Source organism: Daphnia carinata, chromosome 6 (genome assembly GCF_022539665.2).
Source record: "Daphnia carinata strain CSIRO-1 chromosome 6, CSIRO_AGI_Dcar_HiC_V3, whole genome shotgun sequence".
Taxonomy (NCBI): domain Eukaryota; kingdom Metazoa; phylum Arthropoda; class Branchiopoda; order Diplostraca; family Daphniidae; genus Daphnia; species Daphnia carinata.
The window spans coordinates 9,764,137-9,776,278 of record NC_081336.1 but is presented as its reverse complement, the minus strand read 5'-3'; the positions used below and the strand labels follow the sequence as shown (position 1 = coordinate 9,776,278).

The window sequence follows — 12,142 nt, the reverse complement described above, 5'->3', positions numbered from 1 at the left end:
GTAAAAATAAAAATAAAACATTATTTCATCATACTCAGTTTCCATCACGCAAATCAATCCTGAAAATAAGCAGCGATGGCAAAAACATGTTCAGCAATCATATAGAATGAGATTCACACATGTGCAGTTGGCAAAACAGCCAGGTAATTGCTGTTTGCAAGACTATAATGTCCCTACAGAGACATGAACGTACATTGATAATGGGATTGAAGGATGTTTTATGTTTGTGGTCGTAGTATTTGCTGGCACACATTGGGGTGTGGAAAACCTCTGCATTACTTAGATTTCTTCTTCCAAAAGCCACCCGTTAAAATGCGTGTGTGAACCCTGGTCCACTTCCGCATGCCTCTCGTCGTATAGAAACCCCCCACTGATCCCAATACTTAACTGGATCCATATTTTGTCTCCAGCTCGCAAAGATACAGTACTTTGAAGGGTGATTGGACTTCGATTATCCGGATATACGAGGTAGCCTATATTAACCTGACTGATTGCTATTCTTTCACCATTTTTATAAAGATTGGCGCCTAGTTCCCTTTGCACTGGAACTGGATCTGGACCTGTAAGCATCGGAAATTGCGCGAGTCCAGCAAAGGAAAAGAAGTAAGTTCCGTTGACGGGTGCTGTGAATACGCCGCTTGGCAAATCCATGGCCTCTCCAATGTTGACGATGGTAATCTCAAACGGAAGCGGAACGTCTCTTTTCGAAAAATTCTTGTCTTTCTGTACGTTGAAGTATATTGGCTTTGTTTTTATGTTTTGATATCCGATCCTCTCCTGGAATTCTGAAATTAAGAATTTGATTTTGACATATCTCCTTTTGCAGATCTACCAAAATGACAGTTAATCAAATCAAAGACGTGAATACATATCACCTACGTCGTTCATCAGGTCGTTTATCAAATTGGCAGAAAACAGTTTCTATTCGTTTAGCTCTCCTGACTGAGTAGATACCGTTGAGAGTGTGTCCCATCCGTTGCAAATCGTCGCACGATCTCGGCATTGGCTGCGTTTTTACCTTACCAAAACATTTTAACCGGCTCACTTCGTGTTTGCCGGAGCCCTTAAAGGGATTGCTAAAATGGAGGCGCGTGACAGGCAACATATCTTCATCGCCTATGAAATCTAGATTTCAGCCCCGATTTCAATTGTCAATTCGTTTTTTTTTAATTCAAATAAATAAAACTCTCGTACTTAATTCAAACTTTACAGTGTCATCGAGGTTGTCGCAATTCTCCAAACTGGGAAACTCGTTCCTTTTCCCGTCTTTGTCGATCCACCAAGCATAGACGGTCCCGTTGTACTTCAACGGCAAGTTTCTGCAATAATACTGCATCGTCAATCACAAATTTTAGAACAAACGATCATTAAAATAAATTTGAGCTTTGGTCACAGTACGCCAATGAATTGGAAGCATTTGAGAGACAATTGAATCAACGCTTGGATTTGTCTATCGCTTGCGTTATATTTGATTTGCCTCGAGTAACATCCGGGCTCTGTGCAATTTCCAATGTTCATTTCCGACTCGCTGTCATGCAAAATTTCTGTTGCGCCCCTGAAAGTATCCGCCCACCGCCACTATTTATCAGATATAAGATACCACCAGATTTATGCAGCCGCCTCGCCTACCAGTAGGTGCAATCGACGTGGATTGGTGGATCACCGATGCCTTGTCCGTCTGGATCAATCCAGTACATGCCGGAGGAGTGCGACGGATTTGCGTCCCTGATTTCCTGGCAAGTACGATTAGTTGCGATCTGACGACGGGGTCGATTGATAACGACATTATCTTTCAAAGGGTCATGTCCTTTTTCGAGAATAGCCAAAAGTGAATCCTGTTTTTCAATTTTGGCTTCCAGTCGCCCGACTTTCGTCTCCAAATCAATAATTTTAGCTTTCAAATGTTCTTTAATTTCGACCTTTCAGCGAACAGGTAAGTCATGCATTATGAATTAATGCAGTAAGAAAAGATATGAATTTGGACTTACATAGTTTTTCTCAAGTTGTTCAACTCTTGTTTGCAGATCAGGTGGAGCAGCCGTGAGATAGCACGTAGACAGCGCCAAAATAAGAAGAAATGATCGAATCGTCCCGGATAAATTATGTCCCATCCTTTCGCCTTCGCACAGCGGCTTAGAATGAAATACCGAGTAAACTATAAACTAGTTTAAATGCCTAGATGGTGTTAGAAACGACACTCATCAAAAAAAAAAGAGGTCAGTTGCAGTGGTAACTTAAGAATCCATTTATCTGATCTTATCTACGAGACATAGCGCAAACGTCATTTCTTCTTAGTTGCAGCGCATTTTCCAGATTGCGAAAGCAAGTCTCAAGGCCGTTGTGAAACTATTCCATAAATCAAGAATGATAGACCTTCATTAATCTTTACCATCAACATTCTATTCTCCTTTTTCTGGAATTAATTAAGATTTGTTGACAAATTTGGCACCGTAAATCAAATACTAGTCATACTCGACGCTGTCAGATTTTTAAGTTTTAACGTTCTCGTACGTAAAGCACATTTTTTTTTATGGCGTTGGATTTACAAAATTTTTATAAACTAGATGAATATTAATGTATACGTATTGAAGATATTTTGTAAATGTGAATAAAAATGAAACAAATATTAGTTGACAGCTGGCAACATTTTCCCCTCCCTTCTAAATCGTCCAAAAATGGCGACATCTGGCACGGTTAATTGCTTAGCTATGGAGAGCATTCAACTCTCAGTGATGAACTACCAGTCGCCAATGGCTGACACGCGTTCAGGACATTGTCCTGGCCCTGCAAGAGCGGATTTCGGCTTCCCCACTTTGGAATCAGGAAAACTATTCGGTAATTTGTTATTTTGAAGGTTTTAGCTTTCCGTTAAGTGTAATATCATTTATAAATTTAAAGCCAATAGTCAATTTTGTTGATAACTTTCTAAATGTGTTGGGCGGCGAGCACATCTTTATCTGTGATTTTTCCGCCTAAAACTGCTTGAACGTAAAATGCTTTCTGTGCAAAGCATGGTCAACGTATATGTATAAGGTCGTAAGTGAATGGTTGCTCAGTTCTTCATACAAGTGTTATTATTACTGTAGGTTCAGGTCAATCTCCCCATGAATCATCATTGCGTGGCATGGTGGATTGAGATCTTCTACCACCCTTGTGGTGCAGTAATGTCATATTTCATTTGAACTGTTGCTGTGTTTCTCTTTTTAAAATATTAATTTCTAATATTGTTTATAGCCTTCATATATGAAGGCAAGTGTTCGTTCCTGGGCTTGCCCACTGTCAACTAGACGATGCCGGCCCAGCAGATTATTGAAGATGCCCAACATAAGCACCGTGGCAGACTATGTGTTGAAAAAAGGTACTACACCAATCGTGTTTTAATGTCATTATTAATTTCCATTTTTTTCTTATTTTTTCGTAGTTGGGTCTAATTTATCGTTGGGTGAATTGGTTTGGTGAATGGAGAATGGACCAATGAATGAAGACCAGCTATATTGAGTTTATTGTTCTTTTAAATATTTAACAGTAAATATAAAAGAACTTGGATTGACTGACCGGTGAAAAAATTTTTGTGCTTCGTCTGCTGTAAATAATTATTTTAATTTGCCTTTTGTTGTGTAGATGTACGAGTTTAACGCAAACCTGTTTTGGCAACAGTCTTTGACGTTCTTTTGTCCGGAAATCAGCAGTTCGACAGTTGTTGAAGATTTCCTGGATATACTTGAGGTATATTGAATATTGTGAAAAAACAAAATGTCTGTACACAAGTGTAGACCTAATGCTTTAAAACTTTTCCAGGAAAGCTTGCTGAAACCATTTTCTCGTCCCGCCATTTTGAGGGCTGGGTAAAGAGAAAGGAATTGGAGTTGCTCATTTCAGTGGCCATTTTGTTTAACAAGGTGTAGTAGCAACTTGCGTGCTTTGTACACAGAACTGACATGCCTTTTATCGGAATCCTGGAAATTGATTACGGATTTACAGCTAACAAGTTAATCGACTACATTATGGAGAAAATGGAATCGTTCTGAACTGCAAGGTAACAAATCTAAACACGTTTTGCTTGAGTTTGTACTGCGTGAATGTGCATTTTTGGCTGTCATTTCTTTTTTTGTCAAGTTGTCGATACCTATAGGGGAATTCTTAAAGGTTTCCAGATGTACTGGCAAGAATCGGTATCAAATTATGGTAGTTGAATACTCGCACACAGGTTAGTATTCTGCTTCCAAATCAGTTTATGCTTATATTATCATTATGTCCCATTTTGAAGGTTCAACATGGAAGAAATGTGCAAGTGTTGATGTTGCAGTGGACAAACGGGTGGTGTTAAACAAATGGATCTGAAAGTTACACATAAGCCACGAGGAAATTCAAGTGAAAAAAAGTGAGATGTTTCTTTTTTAAGAATAGTAACCTAATTCATGTTGCAGACTTAACAGCCATGAAGATGATGGTTCAAGTAAACCTGTTGAACTGAAGGTGGTAGGTGAAAAAAAGGTAATATTTATTGTTCCATTTCCATACTGTTGTCTAAAAAAAAAAAAATTTTACAGAAATATATAAAATTAAAGTGGGAAAAGTAACACAGCAGCTTGGGGAATTAATCCAACTTGTTACAGTAGAATTTTCATTCTACACTATCTGCTACAAAATTTCTCAGTAATTTTTAAGTATAAATATTGTGGTATGTGGTCTGTGTGCAGGAAATGAATGAAATTTGATGTGTAATATTGAGATAGGAAGACGAATGTTGTTCAAGTGGCAGACGCAAAACACAATGGTGGAAGATTTGTTTGGTTGTTAAATTGTAGTGAAAATGTTCCCCCGGCGTTGTACGGTGCTGCGAGGTGACAAGATGATTGTGCATGATAGTAGGTGGAAAACAATTGAGAGGTTGTTTAATGATGTTGCACAAAATGATATTGTGACACAAAAACAGGGAAGGGATTAAGTTTGACTACTTTACTGTATGTATTGTTTTAAATGCTTTTATTGTATTGCTTCAAACAATTTGTTTGTTGGGAAATTACGAGCTGTGAGGATGGGAAAGTTTTGGAGACTTCCTGACTATAATGGTTGTTAAATTGCCGTGTGAATTTACTCTGCACATCTATCTTCGTTCGACGGCCGGGCTAGCAGATTATTGAAGACGCCCAACATAGGTGAGGTGCATCAGTTTGGAGTTTGATGGAAAAAAAGCCTGTTTCTGCATCCTTATTTATACTGGTAAATTACTATGTACGGGTAGATTTCTGGCAAACGCGATCTGTCCATACTGCCTCTAAATGGTGTTTGGTCAGTGTTTTCGATATTTTACATTAGACGAAGACTTGGGTTTTCATCGTCAATTTAAATTGGCAGCATCTGCTGTGTGTTTTTGCTAAAAAAAGTTACATAGCTTACCATATACTCGGTGATTTGTTATCAAGAATTGAAACAGAAATTTTGAAAAGTAGAAAGTGAAAGGATTTTAAGAAAATTTAATACTATAGGGCGTTTAGGTTAGTTGATAAGTAATTTCAGTTTGGCCAACACGTCAGTTTACTGTTTGAAGAAAAGGTCATTCTTAACAGTATCTTTTTGCATTTCGCTTATTTTTTAAATTTATAGTTTAAATTTTAGTTTAACATCTTTTTATAATTATTTTCTCTACCTTTCTCAGTGGAAAGGTAAAGATGAGAACATTGCACATGAAACATAATAAAAATGTGCTATTGCAGCCGTAATGTTTATTGCAGTAAATTCGCAATGCAAGGTCAACAACTTGGTATTGACAGTTAACAGTTTGAAAAAAAAAACAAATAAATGAGTTCTTAGTCTAAGCAGTATATTTGATATCAATCCTATGTCTTGATTTTATTATTGTTTACAGAATTGCTGGCAGGTTACATCAGCCATTTTTTTATTTTTTATCATAAGCCTTATTCTATCTTTGTGTTGTGCTTGTTGTATCATAACCCATGCCAAAGTGTATGGATCATGAGAAGTTGCTCACATTTCTTCTGTGAAACAAAAAATTATATTACTCCATATCCAATTTGTCGTGGACGGAAAATATGAACTCTAGCATGAAATACATTTACAAGTTGAAAATAAAAGATAGACATATTTTTGAGATACGGGTTTATTTTTTTTTTCACGATTATGGGCTGCGTTACCCGTGGCGTTCGTAGCGGGACTTTCTTGAACCATCCTGGTGTAGATATTTCGGGGTTATTTTTTCACGATCATGGGCTACGTTACCCGTGGCGTTCGTAGCGGGATTTTTTGGAATCATCCTAAACGCATATTACCCTTACGCATTAGTCATAACGTGATACTAAAATCGATTCCACTACAGTCACAAGAAACAGGTTATATGAAACAGGTTCTGTTTAGTATTCCGAAAGTTTTGGGTTTTAAGCCTCAAGAAGGGAAAGCATGAGTCACATTTTTTACGTAACGCGTTTGCTAGTAAATTCAAGGTAATTTTTTTACACCTGTCCAAAAGTGTTCTGCACGGTAATAAATGTTCTGAATATTTTCGAGACATCTAGCGGCGAAATAACAATTCATTTTCATGGCGTTCACAGCTGCTCTATCAGCTGTTCTGTCAGCCGTTTCATTTCGTTTGGCGTTGGATTTAAGGATGGGTGCTAAAATGGACGTCTTCCTTCTTGAAAATTTCACCACCGATATCGTGCTTAAATCTGGGTCTTGTAAATGAGTTCCAAGGAAACTTGTGAAAGGTATTATGGCAAATATTTACATCAAGTGTTACGGCACCATTCATTAAAAATTATCTAGAGAAAGAGGATGAGCAGGGCTCGACTTTACCACGTTTGTCATCTCCGTTGGCAAATACGCCCACCTTTGTACCAAAGGTGCTTAACAATCTAAATCTTCTAGAGACTAACAGGTTCAACTCAATTCCATCAGATGATGTTACAATTTATCGTTAACAGTTTTAGTTATGAATTATTTCTAGATCTTAGGGATGTACCTGGTGTGCTGCATGGGCTGCAGAGTTGGTCCGTTGCAGAAAGGAATGCTGCGAATGTTCCTATTTTAGTGTAAATAAAAGATTTTCAGTTCAACATGATTTTGGTCTTCTCATTGTTCGTAACTAACCTGTCAAATGTGTCACATTGTGAAGGACACTGAAAATGTAGGTTTAAAAAACTTTTTTTTCAATTGTGTATTGAAGATTCTGACTCCTTTTTTTAATCTGACGTTGAACAGGTGGGGAGAAAGATTTATGCTGACTTCTGATTTTGAATAACTCTTCGATAGCTGGTTTGTTAAGTGTTATAGGTGGTGGCCATATATTTCAAGTTTTTGATAATTTCTATAGTTAAATAAAATACACAGAAAAAAGTAAATTGAAATAAATTGTTTTATTGTCCCTCCTCCACCCAACAATTCCACCACTATTTTACATACATAACAATATACAAATATATACATACATACAAATACACATACATTACATACATACACTTAACTAAGTTAACCATTGGCTGCCAGGCCATGCAACCTTTAGTTGCGTAAACTACAGTAACTACGCGTGGCGTCATAAGGATCGCCACCAACTGGGACCTTGTCCGAAGACAAAGTCCGGGCTGGCACAGTGATAGAAACCTTTCCGGGAATGCACACCCCAGGTAAACTATCACTGTACCGACAAAGAGAGGCCCTGCTGGTGCATTGCCTACGATGCGCCTAAAGACACAAGGCCTTGTGCCTTTAGGCGCATTGGCGACTGTCCCACCCCATGGTATAGAAACCATGAGGCAGAACAGCGCCACGGTTCCCTAAAGCTACAAAAAAAATGGGACACAAGCGGGGTGGCAGCCAATGGTTAACTTAATATTACACATACAATACACTACAAAATAAAATACCAAGATGACGATCCACGATGAACGCCGCCATCGCCGCGGGCTGTCTGCTGAGCTACATCCTTTTTCGGTCGATTTTTCCATGAGGGGCGATGGGGAAGACGGCGGTGAGATGACGGCGAAGGCTTTGATGAGACGATGGCGATGGCGAAGGCGAAGACGATGGCGAAGGTGAAGACGATGGCAAAGGCGATGGCGAAGGCGAAGGCGATGGCGATGGCGATGGCGATGGCGAAGGCGATGGCGAAGGCGATGGCGATGGCGAAGGCGATGTCGAAGGCAAAGACGAAGGCGAAGGTGAAGACGATGGCGAAGACGAAGACGATGGCAAAGGCGAAGGCGATGGCAAAGGCAAAGGCGATGGCGATGGCGATGGCGATGGCGATGGCGAAGGCGATGGCGATGGCGATGGCGATGGCGATGGCGATGGCGATGGCGATGGCGAAGGCGATGTCGAAGGCAAAGACGATGGCGAAGGTGAAGACGATGGCAAAGGCGATGGCGAAGGCGAAGGCGATGGCGAAGGCGATGGCGATGGCGATGGTGAAGACGAAGGCGATGGCGAAGACGAAGACGATGGCGAAGACGATGGCAAAAGCAAAGGCGGCGACGAAACGATGGCAAAGGCGACGGATGAGGCGGCTACCAGGAAAATAGTTTTTATATGCCCTGGGTAACAGATGATGAACAAATCAGATTCGAGAACCACATGATATTTGGTAAAAAAAAAAGAGATCAAAGTACGGTTATCGTTAACTGGCGTGTCAAAATGGCACAAGTTTGAAAACAAAAACTAGCTCAGGTGATTTCCTGAATTAATAGGACCGTAATGATGAAATAGACTTAAGTTAAGGGGTTCTACTTCTAAGACATGGCCTTCCATACTTTAAAAAAACATCGAATGCATAGCAATCTTTTATCTTCAATCTCCTTTCAACATGAGCTGAATCCAAACAGTTGTGTTATAAAACTATGCTGGTTGAATGAAGGTTGAAGGAGTTCAAACAAGGAAATGCCTAGCGCACCCAGAAGTCACAAACATTGAAAACAAAGGTGAAAAAGGTTAATAAAACAGTTAGTTCTCTGGATATACACGAAAAAAGAGAGATATCTTAAACAGTATTGCTCAACTAGTTGGCTTGAGCTTGAAACGATTCAGCCAATACTTTTGAGTCTACTTACAATTCTATTGAGAGGCTCATTGCAAATTAATACTCTTACTTAAACTATACTAATAATGTTTCTGCTATTCTTCAAAAAAGAATTGGAAGACATTTAACCCTAGAATAATCTGAAGATTGCACTTTCCAAAGCACAGTCCCAGCATTGACTTGCTAGCTTTCCATGCTCAAGTTGTCATAGCTTGTTAACATAACAAACATCCACTTTCCAATTCTAATAATAAAGCAAAATTGTGACACCTAAAAAGTAAAATGATCATATGGTACTTACTCGGTACTATAAATACACAAAACCACGGGAAAACTTAAAAAATCAAGGGAGCAAAAAGTTTTGCATGTTGACGTAGTTAATGGCAGACATAGCAGACGACGGTCGCATTCAATTTTCTAGGTTTTAATCCGACACGACAAATGTTTGTTAAAATCTTATAAAATAGGTATTCGGAATATTTCGCCACCCTCATAAGAGTTGATTTTGTATTTGGACTTCCTTGCTTCCTTTTATGCAAATTTTCCGGAAATAATTCGGAAGTAAGGAATAACTTGAGAATATGAACCACACGAAGAAAAGAATCAGACTAGTAGTTCATGTAAATCTGGTACACAGAACGGATGATTTTTACCTAATATCTTGAATTATGATCAGGTATGTGAATTTTTTATTCTTTTCCTAATACATTAGTTCTATCCCAAATTGTGTAAGACCCTGAAAATGTGGTTCTTTCTTTCTTGCAGAGACTTGCTGACAGGCACACAAGTCTGTTTGCCTGGATTTGAATATGACAAAAGATTTGGACAATTTTTTCTTTAACTATTGGCCTAGCAGGAGCGAAATGCTAATAGTGTGTGATACTACACTGAAAACAAGCGATGACAAGCTGTATACAGTCAGCGAGATTAAGTTTATTGCAAGATGTTAAACCTTGTATTAACTATTCTCATATATATATAGGCTTCACATATTTTCTTTAAGGTGCAATTACTGTTTCAGAAGATGCTGGGACTGCATTTCATTACGAAAGTGCAATCCAATGTGGTGACCTGGTCGTTTATTTATGATTCGTGTCGTCTGGCCGTCCATCTTGGCTCCCAGGGATTGGTGTTCTTATCACATACAACCATTAGAGCAATCAAAAGGAAAGAAAAGGTAAAGAAATTAATTCAAAAGCAATATTGAATGAGGATAGAAAAAAACATGACCAACTTCATATAACATAGCCAAATGAAGTTCATTGCACTGGAAGACAAGAAACGGCAAATTGTCGCATTGTTCAGATAAAGCTTATGTAATTCATCCTTTGTATATTTTAATACCAATATTGGTACCAAATTATATTAATACCAAATGTGCTGACTTCTGACTAAAGGCAATATGGATTTTAGAATGGTACCAAAAACTCCCGCTACGAACGCCACGGGTAACGTGCCCCATATTCGTAAAAAAAAGACCGTATGTCTAAAAAACAGTCGTTATTTAAAATGTATTTAAAATTTCTGTAATTTATACTTAGCGTTTTTTAACGTCAATTGGTTAAGCTACATGATAAAAAACCTACGTTATGACTACTGCCTAACGTTAATATCATGCGTTTTCTGTAGTTCCAAAAATCCCGCTACGAACGCATATTCTGTCGCATATTTTGAATTCTTTCATCTTTTACCCCTAGAAAACTCAAATTTCCCGCATTCTTGGCTGTTTTTCTAAGGATACCTAATTTCACTTTCGGAAATACAAAAATATCTGCATGGCTGTAGAGTCTTGCCAATTTATTATTCCTTTAGCCAAGTTGATTGCAACTCATTTAATAATTGCAAAATTCTACGTGATCAAACATCTTTAAAACGGTAGAAAGTACCAAAGCATAAAAACCAGCTGGTGATTCAATATCGGATTGACAAGCTTCTTTTCTCTAAAGAAAAGTATTTCATTTCACTTCAAGCGTTTAGCAAAACTGTAATGGAACTGATACAGGAGAACAATCAGCGCTGTAAAAAACCTGAGTAAACCCAGAAAAATAATAATAAAGAAAAAAACAATAAGTCGAATGATGAATAAAAACCGCCATTTTTTTTCGTCATCTAAAGGCCAAATAAGAAACCGCTTTTCTTGATAGCGCTAATTGCGAGCGTTTAACAATTACACTACTAAAATTTAAATAAAATTACACATGAAAACATTACGAACATTACGACCAGACCCACTTGGCAATTTTGCGGACAATCAAATCTGTTTTTGCCAGCTATGTTGAAATTTGCAAACCTCAAAAAAACAAATAATAAAATTTACAACAACAAAAGATTGAAAAAGGCTGTATAACTATACAGATTTAACCAATTTAAAATTTAATTTTATAAAATTTTAAATCCCAGCCATTTAGTAATTCAATATTTTATTGATTTTTGAAAACCTTCAGATTATATACTCAAACTATTTGCTTACATAAAGCTGATTTCATGATTTCTAACCGAGCAGACGTATACCGAGCAAACGCCACTTTTCACCTTCATAAATTTGCGGAAACGCAAAATCAATCAAGTGAAGTTGGCGAAAAAGAGAAACAATCCTTCAAACGATTCTGCCAAGCCATCATCATGTCTAGCCCATTTCTAACTGAAAGGCAGGGTCAATTCGAGTAATATAATGTCAAGCCTCACTCTATGGCGCCATCGAAGCAGAAATGGCGCCAAAATGGCGAAATCTGGCCAGAAAAAAAAGGACTGGAAGGCATGGCCGACCATGAATGGGCGATAAATGACGTAATCAGTGCATCCGTACACTGCATCATTTTCGAGGATCTCTCGTAAATCAATAAAAGAAAAACAAAAAAATAAACAGTTGCAATTTGAAAAAAAAAATCACAGCCAAATAATTGGGAGAGGGAAAGGTCGAAATTCTAGGCCCTTCTGAGATGTCATTGTGCGATGATACATGTAAAATGAAAGCAAAAAAATATCTAAAAACTAACCTGAAAATGGAGCAGAGAACTTCTTCCGCTATGAATTGGATTCAAACGCAGTACATCCATCGAAAAACTGTCTTGTTTCCACTGGACTAATGTCGTGGTTGCAGTCTTCTCGTCGAGG

General features: G+C 38.1%; 1 protein-coding gene and 2 long non-coding RNA genes across 4 annotated transcripts; 1 reads left to right on the top strand and 2 right to left on the bottom strand.

Moving 5' to 3' along the window:
* Positions 1-3: 3 nt before the first annotated feature.
* Positions 4-2,129, bottom strand: LOC130694167 (uncharacterized). Of its 2 annotated transcripts, none has more exons than XM_059495789.1 (4): positions 1,630-2,129; positions 1,195-1,555; positions 880-1,125; positions 4-785 (listed from the first exon to the last, which is right to left on the bottom strand). In XM_059495789.1, exons 2-4 carry the CDS (start codon positions 1,334-1,336, stop codon positions 280-282), a joined length of 894 nt encoding a protein of 297 aa, XP_059351772.1. In that variant the 5' UTR covers positions 1,337-1,555; positions 1,630-2,129; the 3' UTR covers positions 4-279. The 2 variants fall into 2 exon arrangements, with proteins under 2 accessions (XP_059351772.1, XP_059351771.1); XM_059495788.1 differs by having other exon boundaries at positions 1,195-1,919; positions 1,989-2,129.
* Positions 2,130-2,737: 608 nt separating this feature from the next.
* On the top strand, positions 2,738-4,550 carry LOC130694170 (uncharacterized). Its single transcript, XR_009001945.2, has 9 exons — positions 2,738-2,835; positions 3,087-3,161; positions 3,235-3,358; positions 3,422-3,557; positions 3,622-3,726; positions 3,799-4,036; positions 4,117-4,207; positions 4,268-4,371; positions 4,428-4,550. It is a non-coding gene; the product is annotated as an uncharacterized LOC130694170 (long non-coding RNA).
* Positions 4,551-9,941: 5,391 nt separating this feature from the next.
* On the bottom strand, positions 9,942-12,142 carry LOC132088122 (uncharacterized). Its single transcript, XR_009421359.1, has 2 exons — positions 12,025-12,142; positions 9,942-10,162 (listed from the first exon to the last, which is right to left on the bottom strand). It is a non-coding gene; the product is annotated as an uncharacterized LOC132088122 (long non-coding RNA).

What these genes read in the sequence shown, in the direction of transcription:
- LOC130694167 (XM_059495789.1), bottom strand. Translation starts at nt 1,336, where the DNA reads ATGCAGTATTATTGCAGAAACTTGCCGTTGAAGTACAACGGGACCGTC. An exon ending in CACTGTAAAGTTTGAATTAA is followed by an intron (nt 1,126 to 1,194) that starts GTACGAGAGTTT and finishes GCTGAAATCTAG; the next exon opens with ATTTCATAGGCGATGAAGAT. An exon ending in TAAACGACCTGATGAACGAC is followed by an intron (nt 786 to 879) that starts GTAGGTGATATG and finishes TCTTAATTTCAG; the next exon opens with AATTCCAGGAGAGGATCGGA.